The sequence below is a fragment of the Diplotaxodon limnothrissa genome, linkage group LG16, assembly GCF_057381915.1.
Source record: "Diplotaxodon limnothrissa isolate DT_005_m linkage group LG16, D_limnothrissa_male_GT1.1, whole genome shotgun sequence".
NCBI classification, from domain to species: Eukaryota; Metazoa; Chordata; class Actinopteri; order Cichliformes; family Cichlidae; genus Diplotaxodon; species Diplotaxodon limnothrissa.
Window position 1 is genome coordinate 39,551,869 of NC_140611.1, and position 14,945 is coordinate 39,566,813.

At 47.5% G+C, this 14,945-nt stretch overlaps 1 protein-coding gene across 4 annotated transcripts in view; it reads right to left on the minus strand.

The window, feature by feature from the left end:
• The window catches only part of stxbp5l (syntaxin binding protein 5L), a 131,205-nt gene that overhangs the window by 14,925 nt on the left and 101,335 nt on the right, over nt 1-14,945 (minus strand). For 2 of the 4 annotated variants that reach the window (XM_085374907.1, XM_085374906.1), the window contains exon 19: nt 11,816-11,881. In XM_085374907.1, the coding sequence (XP_085231033.1) occupies nt 11,816-11,881 (66 nt within the window). Of the gene's footprint in view, nt 1-1,157; nt 1,212-3,795; nt 3,934-11,815; nt 11,882-12,914; nt 12,984-14,945 lie in introns of all 4 variants that reach the window. The other 2 variants (XM_085374905.1, XM_085374904.1) reach the window with 2 other exon arrangements.

Below are 14,945 nucleotides of genomic sequence, written 5' to 3' on the forward strand. Positions count from 1 at the left end.
CATGATCATTTGTGCAAACACTCGAACGTTCCCCGCTCGCTCCTCTCCAATCGTTCGTCCCCGGCGCCCAGAGAGCTCTGCCGTGCAGCCAGTCGCTGCAAAAATGATTCAATTTCAAAGTGAAGATGAAAAGCTCCAGGGTGCCACCCAGTCCACGTGCAACACTCACCCAGTTTCACAGCAGGACTGACGAGGCAGCGCGGGGACTGAAAAACTGCAGGTAACACGGAGCGTTTGACGCCGCCGCGATCGGGCTTCACATTTTGTTCATTTCGTTGCCTCGAAATGTTCTGATGGAAACTGGTTTACAGCTGAGAGCGCGACACTGTGCTGACGTGCACATCCCACTCCACCCCCTCATCACACGCGCACAAACACACATCATCCACACAAAGGCACAAACACAATAGACTCGAGTGTCTTCCTGTCACACAGGTTTCTATTGTTGTGGATTTTAAACCTTCAGCGTTTGCAGCTCTACTGTTTTCTTCAATGTTCGATGACGACACCAAAACTAAATGTGCTGCATTCAAAGTTTGGGTTTCTGTCCTCACCCTTCCTGCTGATGGAGCATTTACCAAACAGCAAGTCAAAAATCAGGAGGCACGTTTGGGGGGGTTAGAGAAGCAGAAGTTCTGGGAGGCGACAGCATGCGTGGCGCTGCAGAGGGAAACCTGAGATCTGCATGTGTGTGCAGCAGTTAGATGTATGGGGGGTGGGGGGGGGGGTTTAAGAGAGAAATGGGCCAGTTACAATGAGCGAGGTAGCAAGTGATCCAGCACCGCAGAGCAAAGCCTGTCAATGGAGGAAAGGTTGCATAAATCAGAGGATGGTCCAATCATGGTAAAGCGATAGAATGCCTCAAGTTCAAATATGGGCATGAGCTACAAATCACCTTTGTAAACACTTGCAAAATGTAGAAGGAACAAACACAGACGCTTTAAATCAAAACACACTGACGGGCAAAATGGACGAACACGTTAGGCCGACAGTCTCATGGGCTGGTTGAACAGGCGGACAGAGCAACAAGGAAACTGAAAGAGGAAAGTTTGAGTGAAATCCAAAAGTACTAATGCAACACAAAAGCCTAGAAACCATGAGAAAAGCAGAAACTCAAAGGAAATCAAGTGAAAACTGCTGGCTTTCGCCTACCGTACCAAGATCAGTCTTAAGATCTGTTGGCAGACTTAACTTTCTGCCGGGTCCCTTTACTGAAACAAAAGAATAGGAAACAAAGCACCAGTTAATCCCTTCAAAATAAAATAGAACAAAAAAGAAATCATGGAAGAAGAAAACAAAGGAGGTGTAGTCTGCTTCAAACGATGGCAAACCAAAGTGGGGAAAAACTGAAAAGAAACCAAATGAACAAAGAACATGCAAACTGGTGCACTTGCATGTTTGCAGGCATATTTTCAAAAAGCATGCTCCACTGTCATCCCAGGCCGGCACGATCAGTGATACTGAGTCAGCGCAACGGCAGGAAGTCTCGAGTGGACAGAGCGATTACTCAGTGATTAGTCATTTGAAGCAGGTGCTCTCTTTGCATCTCTTAACGTGTAAAGACTCATTCTGATGTTTTTAATCACTCTCCTCCTCAAGTCTGCACCTGGAATAATGAAGTCCGCTCTGTGGGCCTGGGATTTGACGTGGAAGCAACAAATGAACAGGGTGACACCACAAAGTGTCATAAAAAAACTAAGTCAGACACTGAAGGCAACCAAAATAACCACATACACATTTTGCAAGCATTTTGCAGTAAGGAGAGAACTGCAAAGGTCGAACTCGAGGCGTCACGTGTCAGTTTCCCCTCAGGAAGAAGGCGGGATTTAGAAGACACGATCCAGCTGATGACCACGAGGAAAAAAAGCACGAAACACCTGCTTGATGTCATTCAGCATGTTTGCTGCACGGCCGACGCGGCGGCTGAGCGTGTGATGGGAAACACTGGTCTCACCGAATCTCCGGTCATTCATTTGTTTGCATTTCTTCCGTGAACCTCGACGGACTTTTGAATAAGTGCTGCTAATGAGATAACAGATGAGGGCCGAGTGCTTGTGCGCTCTTCATAATAAACCAGAGTCACCAGATGCTGCTGCGACCGCATGAAAGGTGCAGCGTTGGAGATGCAACGACAGGAATTATGTTCTCATAATGAACCTGTAGCTCACAGATGCTTCCTCTGTTTAATGGCTCAGCGGCTGCATTAACACATCATAAAATGTATTTTAATCAAAATAAATCGGTGGGACTGATCTGAGGAGCCGAAGGGTCTCTCACTGTGACATGAATATTAACCAGCATGCACTGCACCCACTGGAATTCAGCACCTTTGGTTTTAACCACAGAGACGGAAAGTGGCGATGTCACGCGTTCACGTGTGTTCTGCATTGTTCTCGCGCACACAGTGTTTTAAAACACACGTGTGACAGTAACTGATGTCGGACCAGCCTCATCGCTGACCTCAGCACTCTGCTCATTACTACAGGATTCACAGCAGAATGGAGCCTTCTTGTTATCCAGCAGCAGGTGGATCTTTAGAGTTGTTGTTGTGACCCTGCAGGTCGCTGCATTTGCAGCATTTACATATTTATCAGCCTGTTTTTCTCGCCTGCACCGGCTCTCAGCAGGTAACGTCTTATCTGTCCACACGGACGGCGAGCACAGAGACAACACAGATACCTCTGAGAGACATAACTGCAGCGTCCATCGTACTTCCTGTGGCTCGTCAGGCCCGTGCTCATCTGTCTTCTCTAACCATCCTGCTGCTCTTGTCACCGATCAAGGTGACAAGAGCCAGGTTGTGTCCAGGTTACAGTAATGTGCAGAGTGCTGACATCCCAAACGAGGCTAACACAGGACTAAACCTCTGAAAAACTAACTTCTGAACATCCAAAGCAAGCTGAGGGCTTATTCATCAGAGAGGGCTCCATGCAGTTAGTCAGAGACAGCAGTGATGAATGTTAGCCAAGAGCACAGCAAGATAAGACAGCAGCTTTACTGACACGCAGACAGACAGAGACCCCGAGCGCCATCGCCAGGTACGGGAGCATGTTTGTGTTTAGATGTGAGCTTCCGGCGAAGGCGCGATGATTGATGTCAGGCAGGCTGAAGCGCCGGTGCTGCAGCTGCAGCCCATCTGCCTCAGCAGCATTGCACACACACACACACACACACACACACACACACACACACACACACACACACACACACACACACACACAGCATGGAGCACACTGAAGAGCAGCCACAGTCTGGAGTCCTGTAAGCCTGTTTGCACTGCAGGCTTCACACGTGCTGCGAGAGGCTTCGACCGCACTTTTCACACAGTGATGCTGCTGCTTGGTTTTATTAGTTCTCGACTGCAGATGCTTCATGCTGAACTGACCCATGACCCACCACAGGTGACGGAGGAGCCTCCTCCACCTGTGCACCTGCTGCTGTTTAACTACCGTCTACAGCTTCTATTATATATACAACATTTGTGCTAGCCAAAGAAATATGATTCGTTGTTATGAATTTACTGTGTCCCCATTGGTCAGTGAGCACGAGGTTTTATTTAAAGGCTGAATATGTTATATTGATACCTGTGCTTCAACATTAGTCAGTAAACGTCTGGCGCCCTGCTGATAGTGTTGCTCACAGTGTGGAAGCAGCGTTAGCGTGCAGGTGCAACATCACACAGCAGCCTAATTATTCCCTCTCCCAAAACAACGACACAAACAAAGAAAGAAAGACAGAAATTCCAAGCAGGTGTCCACGAAGAGGCTGAGATCCATGAAACACCCCTCCTCTTACCATTGTCCAGTAAGTAAAAGACTGGACTGCAGTGGCTGGCTCTCAGACTGGCCACAGGCTCGGGCAGGACGCGGGGGTCATTGTGAAGGGAGGTTGGGTAATGAACTGGAACAGGAGATCCAACAGAACAGACACAGACTTTTCAGGGCAACAGGGGAGAGACAAACACAGTGGGTGAACTGGGGAGAAGAGAAACTTGCAGGTAATAGGAAGGAAACAGTCGTGAGGTTATGAAAACAGAAGGTGTCATAAGAACAGCTGCATCCCACCAGCAGATACTGGGAAGGTCACATAGCCATCACTGCAACACACCACAGCAGCACTGCTACTACGACTACTACAGCTACTTCTACCACACCACAGGCTCATCCTACAGAGCAGCATTTTCCAGGCCTTTCCAGGTAACTTTATCCTGGAGGCGGTTTACTTCCAACCATGACCTGTTGCCGTAGCAACTCATATTACAGCCCTAACCTGTGCTGCAGCAGGTTACGTTCAACAGCTATGACATCACCACCTGCTAACCAATCAGCTCCTCTGAGGATTGTCCACAGGCCCTGGAGGATGGCTCAAAGCTCTCTGTGAGCAGAAGTCTTTCCATAAATATGGATAATATAATATGGATAATATTCCCTCAGTATTTCCTGTTCTGCAGACTAACCTGCACCATCCTAACACAGCAGTTTAAATCCTGTTCTCATGTCTCATCTTCAGCTGAAAGAATAAGAGTTCAAACGTGCTTACAGCCATTAAATATTCATTGGATAGAATCATGATTCTCCTGTGTCTGACTGATTGAGCTGTAATATTGATAAGTCTGTTAGCTGTCTGTACCCAGCTATGCCTTATTAATAACATGGCAGCAGTCTTTCTGAGTAAAGCTCACACACACACACTCAGCAGCTTTGATGCTAAGCTACTGCACACTCACAGGTCCCATTACTCACTTTGAGGAGGTGCTTTCTTACAGCTGAGTATTGTGTATCTAACCACGTTTGACCCAATGCTCACGCTCTGCAGGACAGAAGGACCAGGAGAGACTGAGTTTTTAACCATCATTCATAAACTGACCTGATCGGATCCTTCGTTCGGTGACACTATTGTCACTCGTGAGTAGGGATGGGTATCGTTTAGGTTTTATCCGATACCGGTGCCAAACCGGTACTTTTGAAACGGTGCCGGTGCTTAAAGAATGGAGAACACAAACTTTGTCCAAAAACCTCTCATGTTCAGCTGTTTTCCACTTTTTCTTTGGTCATTTTAGCCTTTTTGGCCAGGGTGAAGGGAGTATCTGCCATCAAACAAGAAGACAGCCGCATGTAGCTACGACGGTGTTTGCTAGTTCACCTTACATGCATTAATATAATAACGTGGTTAGCCTACTCAATGTAAATTACACACGAACAACATTAAGCTACTCACGCAGAGAAGAACGGCTGCTGCTGCATCATCATCCTCATCATTTCTGCTACACTGGCAGGGCTAGGGGCCAGGACTCTCCTCTTCGTGTTTTTGGGGATGTTGCTAACTCCGGGTCAGATAACAGGCACCACACCCGCAGTAGATGTGCTCGGTGTGAGGTCTCGCAGCAAGCTATCAAATACGGCGCATTTTTCGGCTTTAAAAAAAAAACGCTACGCGTCGCCAGGTGTTTCATCAGATTTGAGGTGTTACCTCCTTTGACAGTATCACAGTATCAGCTTAAAGCACTTGTTGCTGCTGAGTTTGCATCTTTTGCTGTGAAGTACAGCCAGACTTTGACCGCTTCGCCTTGGGCATTTTTAATCTGTAGCTCTGCTCTAACTGAACGTACGTACCTGGCCCCGCCTACTATCCTGGGAAACGTAAAATGATTGGCTAGAAGTGTATCACAGCTCAGGAAAAAAAAGCACCGAAATGTGCGCTGCTTTTCGGTCTGGTTACTACCGTTTATGTCAGAACCGATACCGGGACCCATCCCTACTCGTGAGTAACTTTACTGTTTTGTTACCCCGATGCTGACACTGTGGCCAAAGAAGCCTCTGACTGCAGAGACATGACTGACTGGTACCAGTGGGAACAGTGGACCTGTACAGCTGACAGAACTGCATCAGGGCAAGAAAGCTGATTTAAGTGACTTCAGACGTGGCAGCTTTTCACTGCACAACCATGTCATGGTCGTATGTCATTCACTTACGGAGGTCGGCCCCTCGGCGAGGTCAAAGGTCAGAGGTGAATGGCCAGGCAGCTCTGAGCATGGTTTAAGCTCGAAGAAGACAAGCTGGGTCAGCAGGAGACCAGACTGGGTGCTAAGAACAGGAAACTGAGGCTACAACTCAGAGAGACCCATGAAAACTGGGCAACAGAAGATGGAAAATATTACCTGCTCAGAAACATTGAGAGGGTGGAGTTTATTATGACCACAGTGTACCATCCTGTGATGGATGCTTCCAGCAGGATAACACACCGCCTCACAGATCTCAGCCCAGCTGAGCATCTTTGGCATGTTCACATCACGGACGTGCAGCAGCCGTCTGAAGGCTTCCAGCACTTTGTGCAGTCTGAGCCAACCTGGTACCGCAAGGTAAACGGTCTGTATTTATATAGCGCTTTACTAGTCCCTAAGGACCCCAAAGCGCTTTACACATCCAGTCATCCACACATTCACACACTGGTGATGGCAGCTACATTGTAGCCACAGCCACCCTGGGGCGCACTGACAGAGGCGAGGCTGCCGGACACTGGCGCCACCGGGCCCTCTGACCACCACCAGTAGGCAACGGGTGAAGTGTCTTGCCCAAGGACACAACGACCGAGACTGTCCGAGCCGGGGCTCGAACCGGCAACCTTCCGATTACAAGGCAAACTCCCAACTCTTGAGCCACGATCGCCCCAGTACCTAATGAAGTGGCCATAGGTCCTGTGTTTGTATTAGTGTGCAGAGCAAAGCTGTTGGTTACCACGGTGCTGGAGGTGATGACATCACAGGGGTACGCCACACATTCAGACTATCGCTGGGCGGTGGCATCATAAAAATATCTACAGAAGATTTGAAGGAAATGAAGAAACGCTGCCATTCAGTTTATATGTTTGTAATAAAATAATGTTTCTTTTTGTAGAATGATCTGCAGCTAAATTAACGTTCCTGATAGCGAGCTAATTTTTAATTTTGTGGCGGGTGTAAGGGAGCTGGGAAGCATCTGCCTCACTAAGGTGAAGAACACACTCTTGTTATGCTTTTATTTTGAAGTCCACTAACTGCTCCCACTTTTGAGGTCAGCTTCCTGAAGGCCCGATTCATGGATTGCACACATGATTAACACATGGCTAACGACGTTCACCTGCCTGTTTGTGGTTGTTAACCATCCACTGCTACAGCAGGCTTTGCTACGTGTGTATTATTAGCTAAACACCATGGTTAGGATTTATGAAACTTCCTGGTTTAATGAAAAGGTTTTTAACACTGCTGAATCTTTCATTTTACTTTTAATTTATATTCTGATTTTAAAATAAAAACCACAAAACAAACAAAAACCTCCTGAGTGACCGTGCAGACGCGAGGAGCATTTAAAGGAAAGCATCAGGGATTTAAGCATGTGATGAATTTAACTGTTTCTCTGCAGGTTAATTAGTGCTTACATGGGTTTGTACATTACACAGACATGGCTGTAGAAAACCCTCCAGCAGGGTTTAGCTGAAAAATGTGTATTTAAGCTTCTTTTAAATGTGATCAAACCTCACCTTTCCCCTCAGGTGCTAAATATACCCCGTGGGGTCAGGCTTACACGTTTAGGTACAACCTGCGGTACCAGGTTGGCTCAGCGTGGACAAAGTGCTGGAAGCCTTCACACGGCTGCAGCGTGGGGGTCAGGCGCCGAGCACTCGCGTCTCGTGTTGTTAGTCCCCTTTTTGAGGTCAAGCCAGGCTACAGCGACATGTACTGCTCCCAGAGGAAATCTAACACATGACCCCAACAACACACCTCAGGACATTAAAGAGAAGACAATGGGAAGGATGTGAAGGGAGACAGCTTTGAGGCCGGAGAGGGGCCAATTACTGGGCCTGATGACAAAAGAGAGACGGGAGGAAGGTCAGGAACAAGAGCGGAAAGCTGTGCTGAGAAGTGAGAGAGAAGCTCCTGTTTTTGACACGGGGGGTGAATCAGAACGATGGCCGGCTGCCTTAATAAGCTGTCCACAGTCTGTTTATGGCATTGAACAGATACAGCACAACAGGTGTGCCGGGGACAGGCGGACAGCCTCTAATGGCCACGGAGCAGGCTGAAGATGATATTCAGCCGGAGAAAACAAAGCGTGAACTCTGCACCTGTCGGCACAGCGCGGCGAGCTTTGTCTGCGGGCGCAACTTTTAATACATTTCACATCCGCGCTGCATTAATATGAATGAGTCCAAACCTGATTTAACTGACATTTAAAGCCGTCCTGCTCTCAGCCATTGCTAACAGTTCTTACAACTATGAACCTCAGCCCCCCCTCCCCCCAGCGTTTAACCGTTAAAGCGAATCAGACACAATCATGCAGCGTCATGCCGCATCTGTCCACGTGCTTTTCATCCACCGCTCCGTAATTCTTCTCCTTTCCATCTCTTTAATTAACAAGCGACAGGCCTGTAATAGGACAGAATGACCGTGACCTCGTCCACATCACAATGCTGAGAGACTCCCCGCCACAGCAGCACAGAACAGCTCGTCCTGGATCTGTCACGCTGCTGTTATCCTCTCCTTGGGAGGCTCAAGGGCAAGGCTGCAGAGTCCACGTGAGAACAAACCGACAGTGTGTCCTGTGTGTGTTTACACAACAATCACAGGAAAACCATCGACGAGCAGACTGTGGACAGCTGAGCTAAATTACTGATGCATCCACAAAATGCATTTGGTGGGATTTTACGTTCGTGTTCGGTCTCCTGTGGACACGGATCTGTGCTTTAAGTTACACAAGCGGATTTTTAATAAAGCTGTCACTAAACAACGGCTGGCGTATCGTTTTTAGCATTTGGCTCCATCTACCTGTTTATGTTTCCCCGTCAGGCCCACGTGGATCCGGCCTGACACCAGACTACATACATATACTGAAGGATCAACGACAGGACAAGAGGAACGGTCTGTGCATTGCTGGTTGGAAGGCAGGGATCAGTTTTCCTGTGAATGACTTTGGTGAAGAATCAGAAAGCTTTGAGCTCCGAGGAAAAGACAAAGACATCAAACTGAGTATTTGCATGAATCGTTCGTGTGCACAATCAATGAAAAATGAACCCCAGCAATGAGATCTCACACAAAGATCGACTGTGGCTGCAGTTTTTCTGCCACACAGAGAAACAAACATGAATTAAACAACTACTGAAATGTTGTTTTGCAGGTTTAATCGAGTCTTTGCTGATTCTGAAGATTAAAAACACAGTTCCATTATCCTCCTTTCTTTAAAAGCCACCAAAGCACAATCAGCTGTCGAGGCAAACTGAGGGATGATACGATGACACAAAGTGCTTCGGCGTCTGTTTCCTCTCCAGGTTTTATGCAGTAAGATTACCTGATGTGGTACCTGAGCTCCTATAGTTCTCTGTTTCCTATCCTCTGTTTTTATTTTCCCGTCTGTTACATGAGCGTAGGAAACACTGAATATGATTTGGTCGTTTTTTAACCTGAGGCCTTACAAACCCGACAGAGCCCCGAGGACGCGGCGTGCCAGCCTGGCAGGGACTTAAGCACAGATCTACACACTCGTTTGCTCAGGTGGCGTTTCCTCTGAGACACACAAACACCTGCTGGGAAATGTTCTCATCTCTTCTTCATCCATTACACGTTTCTGCCTCATTGTCTTCAGCTGCACTGATCTCATCCAGAGACCAGCTTTCAGATGTGCTTCTGTCACATTTCCAAAGTGTGATGCTGAAACTCGAGGCCAGTGACATCATGATGAGCATGAATGCAAACATGAATACGTTTAGGTTTTATCACACTATCATCTTGTAGGAAGCATGTGTGCTGAATCGAGCAGTCACATGATGAAGGCAGTTTTCACAGGACTTTTCTCTCAGCAGCTGCTGGGAACATTTTCACGTTAGCCCCATCAGGACCTACGCTGGTCGACTCGCCACGACTCGATTCGCATCGACTGGTTTTCCCATTACAGTCGAGTACCACCCGATGTGCGAGGTCGTCCGAGTGTTGCTAGACATAATTAGCGTGCGACACGGAGGCTAAAACGACGGTGGTCGTGGAGGTAACGACACTCCTGCTGCCTGGTCTGTGACCCTTCGTCAGACTCGGGGACGCCGTTGTTTTTTTGTAGCCATTTCCCTCGTTGCCGGGTTTTTTTTTTAAGGTGGGAGTTTTGATTAAACGCTGTCATGACTCATCGAGTGACGTCACATTTTACTACCTGCTCGGATGGCTTGAAACCCCGGCCTGTCGCGGTCCGTGGGAGCAGCTGTGGGGATTGTGTTTTGGATGGTTCACCGGCTCTCTCTTGGGCGGAGCCGCCCGCCTCGCACCTGAGCCTCGTTCGATCACAATGAACTATCGAAGCCAGCGCGACCTGCTACTCATCGCCAGTTGGTTCAGTCACCTACTGTGGCAGCCACGCCCCGTCTGCGCTCCACTCTTCCTTCAAGCCTTGACTCTGTTTCGTTGGGCTCAGGTCTCCGAGCCATCCTCCTCTGGATTCATTGCTCACCTCCTCCAGCGCTGGCTTTTGCATTAAGGAATCATCAACCAGTCGCTTCGCCTGCCTGTCCTCCTGCCATCCCTGACGTTCGTGAAGTACTCGAGGAACCATTCCTCCCCTCGCACTCACCCTCTCTGGCCTCTCCCACAGAAACACCCCCACCGCCCAAAACTCTCCCACCTGGCCCTGCATGTAAGCCGACTGCACCCCTGTCCTGATTCACCTGCTCCCTTACCTGTTCACTAATCGTTCCTCCCTCTGGTACAGACTCCCACGGCTTTGATCGCAGCTTCTCAGAACAGCCTCCCTCATGAGCTTCTGTTTTTGACCGACCCCTCTGTAAATAACTCTTGTCTATAGTTCTCAGTGAGTGCGCCGAGTCTGCTTTTCGGTCCCGCCTTCGTGCGAATCCCAGTTGATGACAGCTGAGCAGGTACTATGACCAAGTGAACAAACCTTAAACACCGTGGCGAGTCGATCCGAGTAGGTGCTAACGGTGTTGACGACCCAGTTTCAGTCAAGCTTTAGTGGTTGGACGGGCAGTTCATAATCCACTCAGTGACTGCAGGTGATCCTCACCTCCACCACGGAGCTGACAGTTGGTTTGATGCTTGGTCTTCTCCAAATGTGTTGTTCACATGCAGCTTTGCAAACCTAAGTTGTGCTGCCACGTCCTTTCTCCTGCAGCCCTTCCATCATTTACCCTGCTGACCTGTAGAGTCTGACGTGTTGTGCTAAAACCTCGGCTTCGACAGGTGCTGACGATCAGCTAACCAGGTGCAGTGATTGGCTGACCTTATCACAGGAGTCCAGGTGAAAACTTTCTTCTCGAGTATTTGCTACAAGTAATGATAACATGCCAGCCAATTTACAACTCAAAGAAAAACTTAAAATAAAAAGAATGCAGTGTCAATGACACAAAATGAGAATCTAAACCACTCTGATGTTACTGCTGCTCATTAACATGCAGGCTCCATCTCCACTGCAGTCGGCCGTATCAGTGTTAGTGAAAGACAAACATGTCAAAGGAAACGACCGAGCCGATGGAGCGTGCAGCGCTCCTTCTTCTTCACCTCTGGGAAACACGGTCACCACACGACTTCAGACTAAAGGACCAACCAGCTGAGACAAACCCAGTATACTCCACTGAAGGAGTGCCAGCACTTCTCTGAAACAACAGTGAACAGAGTGCCGCTCTCACCACGTGACCACGCTCTGGTGACGAGGTGACCACAGGCTGTAACTCAAGTTTAAACACAAAGCATCCCACCCACAAAGACTCAAGACATTTGCATTCAGGGAATGAAGGATTGGAGGCTGCAGGTGCGTGTCTGTGTGTGAGAGTGCGAGCAGGTTACCTGAAGTGGGCGACTTGTTCCTCTCCATGTCAATCGACTGCTGGTTGTCAGTGAGTTCAGTAAGGCCTGCAGCAGCCGACAGGAAGAAGAAGCAGCACACGCAGGGTGTCAGATTATTTGAAGCCGGTCATGCAGATTAAGCAGACGTCTGATTGGTAGAAGTCAGCCACGCTAAGCCCAAAGAAAGAGTGCAGCTAGCAACAATGCTTCATCATTACATCATTCCTCCCGAGGTCAGCCTCGAATATTTGCTCTTTGCTTTTTTATCAGGACTCAAAGTGCCTTGATGGGCAGAGTGGCTGATTACTGATGCGACCTGCACTACAGTCAGATTTAACATCTTTTACCAGCTCGCATTAAAATTCAAAAAGCATGTAGTGCAAATCTCATGATGAAGTGGAATAAATATCGAACATACAAACAGCACACACACAAATCCAAACAGGATCATATTCAGTCACATGCAGCAAGCACGAGCCGACATGGAGTCGTCTGTAAAAACTGCCACAAACACTGAGATTTCTAACTCGGCCCTCAAAGCCCGACGCGGGCTGTTTGAAGCAGCGTTCATGAAGGACTCATTAACAGCCTCGCAGACTCGTCACAGCTCAAAACATTTGGACTTTTTAAATTATTTGTCTTCAGTCAAAGGTTCTGCCAAACATTGGTGATGCCGGTAGTTTATGCTGACGTTACAAATGGCTGAAGACACTGAGAGGTGCCGTCGTTAAACTTTCCTCTGTAACCGTCAACAAAAAGCACACAGTTAGCTTCAATAACCCCACTGGCTTTAGTTAAAATATACATCGCATGGATAATGCATTATTTATAACTGCGCTTGCTCTGCTGTCTCAAAGAAGTGTCTCTTCTTCTGCAAAGGACAGACTGCTGGACATGACTGTAACAGACAAAGCTCTGCAGGTGACGTCTCGCTTCATCCCAGTCATGTCTTTGATTTGTCCTGGGCTTCGAGTCTGTGTCAGTTCTTGTGGCAATCATCTGTACCAAACATCATGTCCTACTATATCCATCAAAACACCAACCCACACCCCCACACACATACACCGACTCCCCTGGCCTTTGGGAAGGCCCGACTTACTCTGATAGGATGTACGGATCCTTTTCTTTGAATCTGAATAAAAGTTAGACAGGCCGCGCATGCAAAACTCTGTCAGGCAGGCCCGCATGCCCACACCAGCAGCCACAGAGTCACCAAAGTAGGAGGGGGAGGAAGGAGTGGTGGAAATGAGGAGTGGGGTTTAAAGCGAGGAGAGGTCAAAGAACGGAAGAGCGTAAGTGGGGTGGAGGCAAAGGAAGAATGGCAGTAATGAGAAAAGAGGGGACGTTAGTGAGAGGAATGCATGAGGATAGAGGGAAGGGTGGATGAGGAGGGTGGGGGTGGGGAGAGAGAGGAGGCGGGGGGGGGGGAGAGAAGAACACACAGGCTTAGAGAGGAAAAGAAAGTGAGAGCAAGCAGCAAGTGAGATCGTGTCAGGGAAGGGCACAAGAAATACCCGCGACTCCAGCAAACCCAGAACTGCTGGTGTCACTGGGGTCAGCAGGGAACATGTCATTACCAGCAGCATGGAAACCGAGCTCGGTTGTCATTTAATCATCTGCATTGTGACATCATTCTGAGAAGTAAATGCCCACATTTGATGGCTGAAAGCTTTCACACTCATACACATGTGTGTGACGACAACAGCTAAAGATGTGGTGGGAGGCACAGGAAGTGTTCACTGGCCTTTTGGCTGTGCTCTCCAAGTCTGCTGTTGAGCCTTGTGTGAACCGGAGCACAGTAAGTGCCTCAGATCAGCGCAGCACCACCCGCGGCACAGAAAAGGGCATGTTTGCCCGCTTCTATTTTCCCTTCTGTCTCCACATTGATTTTAAAGCGCTCACACAGAAGGTGCAGGGTGCAACAGCATGTGAAAAAATCACCAGAGTATTTTCAGCTCACCTGTGGGAATTACGCAATGAAACGAGCACTTGCTGCAAGTTCTTCTGAAATATTTACCACCGAGTTGGTGCCTGGTCCAAAAAAGAGTCGGCCTCTATTTTACACAGTGATTCCTAAACGGTGGGTCTGAATATCAAGCGCGTTAAATATAATTAAGATGCTTCAGAGGCCGTCAGCGGACGAGATCAGAGAAAAGGAGGAGGGATCAGAAACACCTGTGTGGCTCTTACAGGTCTAAAAACAACAGACTGAGAAATCAAATGACAACATGCATATGATGCCCATGTGGAATGACACGCAACCTGTTAACATGCACTTCATGTCACAGTGCAGCTCTATGACAGGCAGAGATGGGCAGGTGTGTGCTTGTGTGTGACAGACAGAGAGGAAGGACAGAAGATCCAGGCCGTCGTCGTGTTACAGATAGTCTGATGTTACTGTGTCTGCTCTCGTTTCCGCACTCTGACGGTTTTGTCCGAACTTCATCTTCATCAACGTGAATGCTAACGATGTGCTAACTGCGAGGCTAATGTCACATTTTTTGTTTCCAGTCAGCTGAGAGGAGTTTAAACACCACCACTTATTCTCACTAGTTTTTAATGCTGTGCCTAAAGCGTCAGTTTATTAAAGATGTTTTTATTTCAGCTGGTTTGTATTTTCAGTCCATTAAGCTCTCGAGGTCACTGCAGAACCATCCCGTTCAAAGTGGGACGTTATTACATTACACACTAAACACCTGCATTACAAACAAAGGCTCGATACGTCAAATCCCTGAAATCATTTCAGAAAATCCACTTTAATACATTTTGTTTCCAAGAGTTTTCACATTAAAAGTTTTGGAAGTTAAACTTTGTTTCTAAAATAATAAGAATGCAGTTTGTAAAGAAACACATTAGAAAACAACAGCAGGCAGAGGCGTGTTTTTAAATTAAAATAGATATTTATATATTCAATTAATATATATTATATAATAATAAAAGTACTTTGTAATTATAATGTAACTGAATGTAAAATATTATGAAAACTAAGAGTCAGGGCTGAGTAGTGCATACTACCTTACATATGCTCTACTTCCCATCACTGTTAACAGCACCTGAACAGTAATGATTGATTAACAGTAATGATTGATTAACAGTAATGATTGATTAACAGTAATGATTGATTAAATAT